The following is a 14,869-nucleotide window of genomic DNA, read 5'->3' on the forward strand; positions in this document are numbered from 1 at the left end:
ACACCTAAACAAAGCTGTTATCGATACAAGGTCTACTCCTGTGAGTCAATGGTCAAACTCCGGCCTCAAACTGCAGCAAAGTCGGAAAGCCGCAGACTGGGAACACGTTTCCGTTGTACACACCGTCGGTGTCGGTGCTGGGCAGTGGTATGTCATCTTTGAAGAGAAGTGCCACGTTAGTAGAAGCCGTAATGTGACGTTAATTAAGTACATACCAAGAGGCTCCTGGGACTCGGGATACCACAGCATGGCCGACATGTTCTTGGGGTTCCTACGTCACACAGCGGTGCAGACCTCAGCCCAGAGCAACCTCGGCTCGCGGTGATCAGCGCGCTCGAGTCTTGTGACTCGGTCCTTGAGGCGAACGGAGCGTTTCACAACCGGGGACAAGGACGTTCTCATCAATCATTAATCACATCTAAAAGAACACCTTACAAGGGAAAGGAATGCGACTTGCTGGTGTGACAGCTTTGAGAACGGTTCATGTCCGATAAAACAAGGGTCAGAAAGTAAAACAGAACTTCAATCAACCCACGTCACCGATGAAGGAAAACCAAGATACTCTTCTCTGATTTACTGCATTGGATTTGGGGAACAATCTACCTGCACCCATCACTGGCCGTGAATTTAGCTTTCAAATGCACACAAAGCGGTATACCGCATAGATAACATGTTTTTTAACTGGCAGCAGTTCCAAGGGGGAAAAAATACACAGACCTCTCCCCGAACCACCAGATGTCTCGATTTTCTAATATGCCAGAACAAGATATGACATTATCAGATATGAATTGTGTGTGTAAATATATGTGTCTGTGTATATAAGTATATGCACACACTTGGAGCGACTACATGAAGCCTTTGTTTGGGTGGGGCAATGTTTAAGTATAGCTCGTGCCTAAGATCTGAATCTAGTCAAATACTAGACCCCAATTACAAGGCGGGCAGCAGACGAGCCTGGCCACATACAAGTTAGTGTGTGATTCACAACAAGCGCGGCAAAGCTAATATCTCTTAATCAAAAAAACACTAGATGTAATAGTTGGCTCTTGGTGGATTTGTTTTTTTGATTAAGAGATATTAGCTTTGCCGCTCTTGTTATGAATTATGTTTCTTTAGGATTGAATTAATGAAATGATTTAGTGTATTCTAACTTTTAGTATTGAATTTTGTATATGTTTATTGGATGTAAGTCTTTTGTTGTATTTATTATTTTGATGTCATTTCCTTGGTTGATATTGTAAAGTTTTATGTAAATATGAAATGTATTGATTGAAGAATAAGATCGTAAGTGCCTTTTTGGGCATGTGTATTCTTTTACTGCCTTTCAAACTTTTTGAAGTATACTGTTTTGTATAAAGAATATATGAATAATAGGTATAAATAAATGTACCAGACCAGATTTAATGAATTTGTTTATTTGGTCATCGTAAAAATCGTATTCTAAGTAGTGTGAGAAGAGGGCATTTTTGTGTGTGTTTTGACATTGTCCTTCATTCTTGGCACATTGGTTTTGAGTACACATGATAGCTCAACTTGTTTTGGTCTCGAGTGTCTATGCAGACCTCGAGCTGACCCTAAGCATATCATTTGTCTCAAACCTGCCCAGTGCACCTATGAGATTCCGATTCGTGCCTGTCTGATATACTGCTCCCAACATCCACAGGACCTTATCCTGAAAGAACGCAGCACTCCCGGGGGTGGTCTTCAGTCCGTTTTTATTAGAAAACCCTTAGCACATCAAGACGCGTTTCGACATCGGCCTTCGTCAATTGTTGCACAGAAGGCGCGGCGGCCATTAGTATTTTATACCCGTTAAACGTAAACATTTCAAGGACATCAACAAAGGACGCAAATGCAATATCAGAAAGTGCCACCATATTGAAACGTGCAATTTCAAGTTAATAACGATAAATATCAGACACATAACATACTAAGCTCTATACAATTAAAAGCAGGTATATATAATAATCATAAGTCACACGGTATATATAGGTATCTATTAGACAATAAAGCCCTAAATGGGCATAACCTTGCTTATGCGTCCCTAATGATGCCTTCTTGTGTTAGTGACACCTAGACGCATACAAAAAATTCTGACATGCTCTACACCCTATGCCGTTTACTGTTTAATATGTCCCTGTGGGCTCAGATATATCGTTAGTACGACGCACCCAGTAAAGATGCGCATATTAGAACATATGCGAGCCATGAATAATGTTGATGAGTCCTACCCCGTGGCAAGACACTTTGATAAGGTACACAAACGCAATAGGGACCTATTGTCTTACATCTACCTAGATAGTGTTCCAGCCAACATCAGAGGGGGGGATCGATTACAGAAATTGAGGCGATTAGAATCGCGCTATATTATAGATCTTCAGAGTAAAATGCCTAATGGACTTAACATTCATGAGGAATTGGCAGTACACTTAGGATGACTTCGGAAATGCCCTATACCTAGGAACCCCCGAAGCCACCCTGAAAAAACTGCAGGTTATTCAAAACTGCGCTGCTCGTACCCTCTTGCGCATTCCCCGCAGGCAATCAGTGAAAACTGAACTAAGAGCACTTCACTGGCTGCCAGTAAAAGATAGAGTCAACTTTAAAAGCATGTCCATCGCCCACCGTGCCTACGGGAGGAAAGGGGCAATCCTTAATCACACCCTGATCACTCCATACCACCCCAACAGGCAGCTGAGGTCGACCCTTGCCTTCCAAGTCTCCTTCCCAGGTACAAAAGAGAAAGAAGTGGAGGGAGAATGTTCTCAACAAATGCGGCAAGGCTTTGGAACTCCCTTCCACTATCTATCCGCTCAGAACCAAACATCCTGCTCTTCCGAAAAAAATTAAAAACCTTTTTCTTCAGCAAATAACTTTGACCCGCCTCACTCAACTGTATTCAGCTATAGCGCTAGGACGCCTGCAGGTAGCTATCGCGCTTTACAAAAACATATTCCATTCCATTCCATCCATGAGAGTCATTGCAGACCCTTTCTTCCACTTTGATCTGTGAACTGTGCCTGGTGGCGATGTAAGATATTCTAGAACCTGCTGTACATATTTGATGAAATGGTATTTATGAGAAATTTGGATGAAACGAAATATTGCAACTGAGATTGTTGAGAAAAAAGAAAAAAGAATTGATATCAAGTTGGGACTAAAGAACCGTTATATGGCCCATACAGGGTGTAATTGAGACAAGAAGGCATCATTGGGGACGCATCAGCAAGGTTATGCCCATTTAGGGCTTTATTGTCTAATAGATACCTATATATACAGGGTAACTTATGATTATTATATAGACCTGCTTTTAATTGTATAGAGCTTAGTATGTTGCAGAATATTGTGTTCTTTGTAAACTAGGACTCTGTGACTTCAACCAGTCTGCACTTAGGATCATATTTTCCGTACTTAATTTATCACTTTAATCTCTTGGTGACCTGCGAAATACTTTGTTCTAGGCCTTTATTGAGCTCCATCTCCGATGCAGACCGGCACATCTCATCTAAAGATGTGTGCATTGGCAGCTGCACGTAGACGAGGCGGCTGAAGCCCTTTTAGCCCAATCGGCATCAGGTGCCTGCATGTAGGAAGCTTTAGGCGTTTAACTCAGATTTGCAGTTACTTAATCGGTTTCCGGTGACGTCACGCATGCACTACTCACAACAGTACCTATGGTCCCTCGGTGAAAAGTGCTCTTTTGGCAATGATCGTCTGTGAGAAGTACCGTTGACAATCTAGGAAAAGCCACGCAAGTACATCAATACCACACATTTCATCAAACAGAAGAGTTATGTACAGAGAATAGATTCGCGAGTAAGGATTGTATTACAGCACACGCTAAAAGGCCGAAAAAGAGAACCGGAAAGCACGAGGCAGCTTTTAAATCACAGCTCGCCTGCTGATGTCAGCGCGGCCGGGGCTGGAAGGTGTTCAAAGGGGTGGGAAAGAAAAGCCCCTGCATCGATTCACGCGGAAGAGCTCGGACATGTCAACGAGATGCAAAATTATGGGCACACGATGAAGTCAGGCCAAAACTGGAAGATCGGCCCTCAGAGTTCACGAAGACCTATATACATATGCATATATATACATATATATATATATATATATATATATATATATATATATATATATATATATATATATATAAATAATATATATATTTTGACAAAACATCCCCATCAGGGGATCAACGAGTTGCACACAAACTTGCCTTGTAAATTTTATTCAAGCAGCAGCGGCATTTAGACCAACATGTTTCGTTTCCTCATGAAACTTCTTCTCAGGTATGCCTCTTGAATTCCAAACGCCAGGTCTGCCACAGGTGAGTTTTAATGTTTTTACCCACCTCCGTCCAGAGGCTCCGCCCAGTTTGGAATCACTTCCCTTTACGAAGTGCCTGATGGACCCTGTGGTTTCTTGTAGGGATAAATACCCAGGCAGACTGAAGAAATACAAAAGCTGGCTGACTGTATAAACAATGTTAAAATAGCACAAAATTGATATAAAAAATGATTTAAGCAATGGACTGAAATGATATCAAAAAATACACTTTAATATAAATATAGGGTAGACGTATACATAAAAAGTAAACAAATTGCACAATAGACATTTCATGAAGTTCATTTGTTTGTTATCAAAACATCTTCATAAAGTATTTTTTTATATAAAAAATCCTTTTCGTTCATAACATATGGCTGTATATCATGTGTCATGGACCCTGTGGTTTCTCCAGCAAATGTTCAATTTTTAAAAACCCTCCAGTGGGTATTGTTTTCTACTGCTTGATACTGCTGCGAGTTCCCTCCCGGTCAGCCGACTTTAAAAGCTGACAGAGGGCCAATTACCGGAGTCCAGTCCCCGGGAGCACCGCATGTGTATATATACATATATATATATATATATATATATATATATATATACATACATACATATATATACATATCCATACATATATATCCATACATACATATATGTATATATATATATATATATATATATATATATATATATATATATATATATATATATATATATATATATATATATATATATCCACTCGACCACTTGCAACCAAGTAATCCTAGGACACAACGGGGTAAGTTTCAGGAGGCCTTTATTCACTGCAGTCTACAGCATAATGCATTTCGGCGACTATGCCTTCTTCAGATGCTGGTAACCGCCAGGTGACGCCTTCTCCCTCTTTAGAAACTCCTCGGACACTCCCACAGGTGGGAGATCAGCTGATCCTGTTGTAGTTCGGGAAGAGGCAATACACTGTCCAACCACCTCTCCCAGCATGCACCAGAAGTAGTCCGTGTGGCAGCCGGATCATGCTCGTGTGAGCGCTGTGTGTCCCGCAAAAGAGGGGCCGTGTTGTGGCAGGCGAGCCCGTATTCCATGTGCCCAGGGCTCCCTCCGGTCCCGAACACCTTCGCCGCAAAATTAGAACAAGTCGGACCGTGAAGCGGGAGGGATTCAACCCGCCTCCCCGTGTAGTCACGGTCTACCACTGGCAGCGGCCACTGAGCCTGCTCGTTCTTGGGGCGGTACAGGGAACTATCGATACCTCGATTCCTCACCAGTTTGCCAGCAATGTTCCCTGGACTCTTGTAAGGCGGGTCCTAGTAGTGCGTTCCTGGCAGACGCACAAAATTTCTCTAAGGAGGACTGGGATAACGCACAAGTGGGCATAGTCTTGGGCTCAATTCCAATCCTCCCCATAGAGTCTATCAGGCGACATGTAGGAGTTAAATGTCATGAGCAAAGTACAAGTCTACTAAATTTTGTAAACTGTTATGTCGAATATATCATTCTGAACGGTTCGAACTGTACAGGCAGACCACTCATTGGAGTATTATCACAAGACTATGCCCACTTGGGCGTTATCCCAGTCCTCCTTATTGAGTATATCATGCCATTCCAACAATATCACATGCTGAAAAATTTAAATTTTATTTAAATTTTAAATTTTATTATTTACATTACATTCGTGATGTTATACTAAATGGTTTATTCATTTTGGTTAATACTGTGAACTGAATCGGACTTGAATGTTGCTAATTCCCGTTCCAAAATGTCCCCCACACTTTGCACTATTGGTGATTTTGGAGTAGTCCTACCTCTATGATGAGGGTTAAACAATGTAAAAGGACTGTGTTTTAGAAACCTCAGCAAACGTGAGCAAGCCGTGAGGTGAAACGCGTTGTTTGTTTTTTGCTGCCAATAAACTTCCACAGCACATATACATATATATATACACATATATACATACACATATATACATATATACACATATATACACATACACACATATATACACATACACATACATATATATATATACACATACATATATATATATATACACATACATATATATATATATACACATACATATATATATATATACATATATATACACATATACATATATATATATATATACACATATACATATATGTGTGTGTATGTGTATATATATATACACATACATATATATATATATATATATACATACATACATATATGGAATATGCTACTTACCAGTATGCATCTGTTCTTGGCATAGAGGGCTGCAGAGTGGTACATTATGAATAGATCGCCATCTGGTGTTGGGCTCGGATGATTGCACTTTGTTTTTCTCTTGGAGAGTCTTTTGTATCTTGGTGACTCCTCCCTTGGTTGGTAGTGCGCATGGGCATCGGCTCCATCCTTAGATTGTTTTGCCATAGTAGGGTTAGATGGAGTAGTATGATAGAATACAGATAAGAATGCCCATGTAAGTGTATCTAAATAAGATAATGTTGGAACAGACACAGGTTTCCGGGGAGGCTGGGAGGGCATGTACCACTCTGCAGCCCTCTATGCCAAGAACAGATGCATACTGGTAAGTAGCATATTCCGTTCGAGGCATATGGGCTGCAGATGGTACATTATGAATAGACTATACAGCAGTTCTCTCCCTAGCGGTGGTTGCCCGTGTATGTTGCAACTCTCTGAAATAAAGTTTTTAATACAGCTTGTCCCACTCTAGCTTGTTGTGTTGTGTGCACATCTACACAATAGTGTTTTGTGAAGGTGTGCGGTGTAACCCAGGTAGCTGCTTTGCATATGTCATCTAGTGGAATGTTTCCCAAAAATGCCATAGATGCTCCTAGTTTACGTGTAGAGTGAGCTCTAGGAGGAACAGTTAATGTTCTGTTTGCTTTTAAGTAGCATATTTGAATGCATTTTACAATCCATCTGGCAATGCCCGCTTTAGAGATGGGATTGCCTTTATGTGTAGGAGAAAACGCAACAAATAGCTGTTTTGTCTTTCTGAAAGTTTGTGTTCTTTCTATATAGTACAATATTGCCCTTCTAACATCCAATGTATGTAGGGCTCTTTCCGCTACTGTTTGTGGTTTTGGAAAGAAAACCGGTAATTCCACTGACTGATTGATGTGGAATGCCGAAATTACCTTTGGTAAGAATTTTGGGTTTGTTCTAAGAACCACTTTATTTTGGTGTAACTGCATGAATGGTTCTTGAATCGTAAAAGCCTGCAACTCACTTACTCTTCTAAGTGACGTGATAGCTATGAGGAAGGCCACCTTCCATGTGAGGAATTGTATTTCACACCTATGCATAGGTTCAAAGGGTGGCCCCATTAGTCTGGTAAGTACTATGTTGAGATTCCAGACTGGGGAAGGTGGTCGTCTTGGTGGAATGACTCTTCTGAGTCCCTCCATGAAAGCTTTAATTGCTGGTACTTTAAACAGGGAAAGATGTTGCCTGTTTTGTAGGTACGCCGCTATGGCTGCGAGATGAACTCTGATAGAGGTATATGCTAAGTTACATTGCTGCAAGTGTAGTAAATAGCAAATGATTTGTTTAGTGGATGCGTCCAGAGGGTTGATGTGCTTACTGTTACAGTGTATAGCAAACCTCTTCCATTTTGCTGCATAGCATGCTCTTGTGGTCGGACGTCTTGCTTGTTTAATGATCTCCATACATTCTGGTGGTAAATCTAAATATCCAAACTCTATGACCTCAGGAGCCAGATCGCTAGGTTCAATTGTTTGGGATCTGGATGCATTATTTCTCCATGGTTCTGTGTAAGATGCATGGGTAATAATCTTAGTTTTTGATGTGGCACCTGTGAGAGTTGTAGTAGCGTGGTGAACCACGGCTGTCTTGCCCACGTGGGTGCCACTAGTATCATTGTCATGGAGTGTTGCTGCAGTTTCCGAACCAGTAACAGAATTAGTGGGAGAGGAGGGAAAGCGTAAGCAAATTTGTTGGACCAATCTATCCATAGTGCATTGCCCTGGGACCGTTGGTGTGGGTACCTGGATGCGAAGTTTTTGCATTTTGCGTTCTGATGATTGGCAAACAGATCTATCTCTAGTTGCCCCCATCTCTGGAAGAATGGCTGCAGTATTTGGTCGTGCAGCTCCCATTCGTGTACTTGTTCTGACTGTCTGCTTAGGATGTCTGCTATCTGATTTTGAACTCCTGGTAGGTGTTCTGCTAACAGATAAATCTTTTGAGGAATGGCCCATCTCCAAATGTCCTGTGCTAGTTTGGATAGTTGGAGAGAGTGTGTCCCCCCCTGTTTTTGAATATAATACATTGCAGTCATGTTGTCTGTTCTGATCAGGACTGCCTTGTTTGTTATTTGCATTTGGAAAGCCTTTAGTGCTAGAAATACTGCTAATAGTTCCAGGTAGTTGATGTGCAGTTTCTTTTGCTGCACACTCCACTTCCCCTGCACTGTGTATTTGTCCATATGCGCTCCCCATCCGGAGAGCGATGCGTCCGCTGTTATTATCACTTGTGGTATTGGTTCTAGGAATGACCGTCCCTTGGAAATGTTTTCTGTGTTCCACCACTTCAGAGAGCGATACGTCCGGTCGTTTACCAACACCAGATCTGTAATCTGACCTTGAGCCTGATTCCACTGTGTCGCTAGACACTCCTGTAGAGGACGCATTTGTAGCCTGGCATGTGGTATTAGCAGTATGCAGGAGGACATCATGCCTAACAGTTGCATAAACACTCGTGCTGGTAGTAAGTGTTGTGGTTGAAATCTTTGTATTAACCCGACCATTGTTTGTATCCTGATCGGATTGGGGTATGCTATTGCCTTTTCTGTGTCTATAGTAGCCCCCAGGTATTGCTGAATCTTGTTTGGTTGCAGGTGTGATTTTTTGTAGTTCACCGTAAACCCTAGGTGGTGCAGCAATTGAATTGTCTTCTGTGTGTTGTGAAGACATTCTTCTTGTGACTTGGCCTTTATTAGCCAGTCGTCCAAGTAGGGGAAGACATGTATTTGTTGTCTTCTTAGGTGTGCTGCCACCACAGCTAGGCATTTTGTGAACACTCTTGGTGACGTTGTGACCCCGAACGGAAGGACTTTGAACTGATAGTGTTGTCCTTCCACTACAAACCTTAGGTATTTTCTGTGGGCTTTGTGAATTGGGATATGAAAGTAAGCGTCTTTTAGATCCAGTGTAGAAAGAAAGTCCCCTTTCTTCAGTAAAGGGAGTACCTGTTGGAGCATGACCATGTGGAAATGTTCCGAATTTATGTAAGCATTGAGAGGTCTGAGGTCCAAGATTGGTCTTAGGGACCCGTCTTTTTTGGGGATTAGGAAGTATAGAGAGTATACTCCTGTCCCTTGTTGATTTTTTGGGAACTTCTCTATTGCATGCTTTTGCAGAAGTGCTAGTACTTCTTCTTTTAACAATGTCAGATGATCTTGGCTCATTGGACGCTGTTTGGGGGGATGTTTGGTGGGGTAGCTGTGAGTTCCAGGCAATAACCATGTTGGATAATCTGTCTCACCCACTGAGAACTGTTCAGCATTTACAAGGAACTAACAGATACCACCACCTTAGATATGCAGGACACATATTCTAATGACATATGCGAACAGATAGCTGATTTCTTTGTCAATAAAGTTGAGAGAATACACGCCACTTTCCCAAAATCTGTTCCAGAAGGAAATAAACCACTCCTTACCCAAAAGAGCATTCTTACCTGCTTTATTACTCCTGACAAAGAAAATTTGTTCAGCATTATCAATAGTATCCACTCAGGATCCCCTAATGATGTGTGCCCTTTAGCTAAATGTAAAGACATCATGAACAATGTACTTATTGATCAAATTAGACACTTGATCACCCTGTCCTTCCAAGAATGCTATGTTCCTGAGGCTTGGAAGACAGCACAAGTTATCCCTCTCAAAAAAAAACCTAATATTCCGGTGACCCAATATCAAAATCTTAGACCCATCTCCCTCTTGCCGCAATGCGCTAAAATTATAGAAAAAATAGTCAACAAACAACTAATGGCTTTTTTAGAAGAAGGAAACATACTTCATTCCACACAATCAGGTTTCAGACCTGGATACTCCACGGAGTCTGCGGTTCTTTACTCCACAGAGTGTATTCGCAAGATGGTAGATGAGGGGGAGACAGCTGCACTTGTCATGCTAGACTTAAGTGCAGCTTTCGATACTGTGCTACATGACACTCTGCTGTCCCGACTCTCGGATATTGGAGTGAGGGATCATGCTCTTGCTTGGTTTAAATCTTTCCTCTCCAAAAGATCATTCCAGATATATTGCCCACCCTTCAAGTCATCCTCTCGCGACGTCAGCTATGGGGTTCCACAGGGCTCTAGCTTGAGCCCTACCTTGTTCAACATCTATATGGAACCCCTGGCTCGAGTCGTAGAGAACTTTGGGGTGGGCATTGTCAGCTATGCTGACGACACCCAGCTTATGTTCAAGCTCACTCCTGATAGCGATAAATTTGCCATCAATTTCTCTAGCTGCATGGCTGCGGTCGCCACCTGGATGGATAATAACTGCCTCCGTTTAAATGGTGACAAAACGGAGGTGCTAGTGGTAGGGAACAAAACCTCAATATGGTCCCAGGCTTGGTGGCCTACTACACTGGGTGAGTGCCCCCACCCAGTCGAAAAAGTCAAAAACCTAGGGATCATGATTGACTCGGATTTGTCGGGAAAATCACAAGTCAATAAAACAATAGGCAAATGTATGGGCACGTTAAAAATCCTGAGAAAAACTATCGATCTTATTTCCATTGAAGCAAGGAAAACTCTGGTGCACGCACTAATAACACCTCACCTGGATTACGGAAACGTTCTCCTATTAGGTGTGAACCAAAAACTACTGCACCAGCTTCAATGCATTCAAAATGCTGCCGCCCGCATGGTACAGGGTTTACCAAAAAGAACATCCTCCATAGCGGCCTTGTCTAAGCTGCATTGGCTCCCAGTTAGAGAAAGAATCAGATTCAAGAGTCTTTGCTATGCCCATAAAATTGCACACAACAAAGGTCCTACCTATTTAAGAAATCTTCTCACTATCCATCGTCCTACCAGAAACCTCAGATCCTCGGGTATGTCACAATTTAAACTTCCCCGGATCTATAGAGCAAAACTGGGTGGCCGCTCCTTTCGATTCCTTGGAGCAAAACACTGGAATGCCCTCCCAGTTCATCTGAGAATGGAGCCGTCAGAGACCCTTTTTAGAGCTAAACTAAAAACCCATCTCTTCCCCCATTAATACTTTTCTGTACTCTGTTCCGGTAGGCCGTAGGGAGTTTTGTCAGCAATTAGCGCGGGGATACACAGTTGTGCAGCCATGCGCTTTATAAAACGCTTTATTATTATTATTATTATTACTTGTCTGATGTGATGTTTTCCCAGACAGGTAGGAACTGTGATAGACGTCCCCCGACCGGTGTTATGTGGTCTGGGGGGAGTTCTATGAAGTCACTGTTTTGGGGTTGAGGCGTTGCGGTTGTTATTATTTCCGCGGCCTCTACCTTTGTTATGTTATGTTATGTTATTGAGCTTTTGTATAGCGTACAGCTACTCACAGGGAGTGTCCCGACGCTTTCCACCCTCAACTCATATTGAAATAACACAACACAGCTAAAAACAAACAACAGAACGGACCAGAAACAATGAGCAATAAAAACAAACTAGGAGTTAAAAAGCCAGGTCTTCAGGCCCCTCCTAAACTGGAGCAGATTAACAGTACTCCGAAGAGAAAATGGAAGCAGATTCCAAAGCTGGGGGGCTCTGTAGCCAAAAGACCGCCCTCCAGCGCGGGCCTTCCTCACCCGAGGAACCACCGCTCTGCACAGAGCTTCCGAGCGGAGGGAACGAGCTGGACGATACAAGTCAGTCTCCGCTGCAGATATCCCGCTCCTGAGCCATGGAGAGCTTTGTGCATCAGGGTCAAGGATTTAAACTGGATCCTCTTCCTAATGGGGAGCCAATGAAGTGACTGGAGCAACCCAGACGCTCGAGCTCGTCTCCCTAGACCAAAGATCGCCCGGGCAGCAGAGTTCTGCACCACCTGAAGGCGCTGGACCAGATAATCAGGAAGGCCGAGAAACAGAGCATTGGCATAATCTAGCCTCGAACCGACCAGAGCCTGCACTGTAATCCTCCTGTGCTCCTCCGATAACAAAGGCAAAAATTTGCAGAGCATTTTCAGTAATCCGTAGCAGGTGCCGGCCAGGCCAAGGATGTGAGTTCGGAGCGACAGCTGATTGTCTAGCTTGACGGCCAAGTTTTTGGCCACCACTGAGGACTGTGCAGGAGGACTCATGTCGGACGGCCACCAATGCTGCCACTCAGGATCGGCAACGCAACCAAAAAATAAAATCTCAGACTTTCCCGAGTTGGCCCTCAGACCGTTCCGCTGGAACCAGTCGAAAACCAGCGCAAGGCAGTCCCGGATTCTCTCTCCCACAAACTCTTGATCTTTCCCGCATGTGAAGAGGAGTTGCGTGTCGTCGGCATAGGAGACGATCTGGGCCCCATACGCCTCTACCAAGGCCGCCAGAGGGGACATAAAGATGTTAAATAATGTGGGGCTCAACACAGAGCCCTGTGGAACCCCAACTCCCAATGGCGGCATCTCGGCGGAGCTCTGGGAGACCCAGACCGTCTGGCGGCGGCCTTCCAGGAAAGAAGTAAACCACCTCAGCACCGTCCCCCTCAGGCCGATGTCATAAAGCCTAGTTAAAAGCGCCTTGTGGGGGACGGTGTCGAAAGCCGCCGAGAGATCTAACATGACCAGCATGGCCCTGCCGCCGGCATCCAGAGTCTCCCTGATGATCTCAGTCACCTCTATCAGAGCTGTTTCCGTACTAAAATTAGGTCGGAAGCCCGATTGAGATGGATGGAGCAGATTATTGGCTTCCAAAAAACCAGAGAGAGCGCCATGAGCATGTTTTTCCGTAAGCTTCGCTAGTGCTGGTAACAGCGAGATAGGCCTGTAGTTCGCCAAGACTTCGGTGTCAAGGCCCGGTTTTTTTAGGAGGGGGATCACCATCGCTCTTTTCCAAGAGCTAGGGACCCGTCCCTCCCTCAGGGAGGCATTAAGGATAGGGTTGACCAAAGGGTTCACCACTGCCGCCATCCTGGCCAAAAATTTGGCCGGGCAGGGGTCAAGTGGCGAGCCAGATTTAAGGTTGGCCAACAACGTAAGAGAGGCCTCGCTGGAAACAGTAGGGAAGTCGGACAGCACTGCCACCGAGGTCTGCGGCAGTCCAAGGTCCAGCCTCGCACCACTCCCTCCGTCCGGTTCCTCCACAAAGGTGGCCTGAATGGCCTTGATCTTATTTGTGAAGAAACCAGCGAGATCGCAGGCCCAAGCATCCGCCGAAGCTGGAGGGGGCGGATGGGAGCTGGGGATCGTAAACTCCTTCACAATATTAAAGATCTCCTTGCAGGAGTTCGCAGATGCCTCTATCCTCCTAGCCAGATACACCCTCTTGGCACCGAGAATGTCCCGATGGTAAGCCTTCAACACCGCCTTGTAGGCAAGTTTAGCCTCCCCATCGTACACAAGGCGCCAGGCCCTCTCGGCCACCTTGCACTGCCTACGAGCCACACGGAGCGCCTCCGTAAACCACGGGGCAGAATGCCGAGCCACCGTGGACCGGGGGACAACCTTGGGAGCGAGATCTTCCAACCGATCGGTGAGCCAACGCTGCAGAGTCTCCGTGTCACTATCCAGGTCACCCGAGAGAAAACAGGGGTGCTCCAGCAGTGCCTGCTCAAGCAAGTCAGGAGTTACTCTATGAAGCGCTCTCGAGGCCGGTTTAGGCAAGGTAGGCGCTCTGTGATCCGGACGCGCGCATTCCAGCCCCAAGAAGCTGACCAACCAGTGATCGGTCCAGAGCATCTGCAGGGTAGCAACCTCCATAAGCGGAACAGATGAAAACACCTGATCCAGGGTATGCCCCTTCTCATGTGTTGGCCCTGATACGCAGGGAATAAGACCAAGCGGAGATGTAACATCCATCAATTTGGCCGCATCAGGGTCATCCGCCACATCCAGATGGAAATTGAAGTCGCCGGCCACAATGCAGTGCTGAGTGGATAGCGCCAGCTCGGAGACAACTGTCTGTAGATCCTCTAAGAAGGAACCCACAGGACCTGGAGGTCTATAGATCAACAGCCCCTTCAGGGCCTGACCCGGGGACAATCTGATCATGAAGGCAAGCGACTCGGCATTCCCAATAGGGTTCAAGGGAAGTACTGAGCAGGAGACACACTTTTTCACCACCACGGCTACTCCCCCTCCCCTACCCTTCGCTCTGTCCTGCCGGAAGATGTTATATTCCGGCGGAATGGCGGAGAAGACGTCCGGGTGGGAAGCCTCTCCGAGCCAGGTTTCCGTCAGTAGCAGGCACAGAGGATTTTCCCTGACCGAAAGGTCATGAATATGCAGGGCATGACGACCTACCGACCTTGTGTTCAGCAGCATACAAAGATGCCTCGCATCAGCAATTACCTGGCGTGACACTGTAGCACAAGACAAGGCAGG

At 44.6% G+C, this 14,869-nt stretch overlaps 1 protein-coding gene across 3 annotated transcripts in view; it reads right to left on the reverse strand.

Annotated features, from left to right (window-relative positions):
- Window positions 1-14,869, reverse strand: part of FAM107B (family with sequence similarity 107 member B) — a 306,505-nt gene that overhangs the window by 106,588 nt on the left and 185,048 nt on the right. Inside the window, exon 1 of one of the 3 annotated variants that reach the window (XM_086919689.1) lies at window positions 216-473. The exons of the other annotated variants lie outside the window; for them this stretch is intronic. Coding sequence (XP_086775815.1) covers window positions 216-258 — 43 coding nt within the window. The 5' untranslated portion in view covers window positions 259-473. Of the gene's footprint in view, window positions 1-215; window positions 474-14,869 lie in introns of those variants that run through there. 3 annotated transcript variants of the gene reach the window in all.

This window comes from Lissotriton vulgaris, chromosome 1_1, assembly GCF_964263255.1.
Source record: "Lissotriton vulgaris chromosome 1_1, aLisVul1.2, whole genome shotgun sequence".
In the NCBI taxonomy this organism is placed as follows: domain Eukaryota; kingdom Metazoa; phylum Chordata; class Amphibia; order Caudata; family Salamandridae; genus Lissotriton; species Lissotriton vulgaris.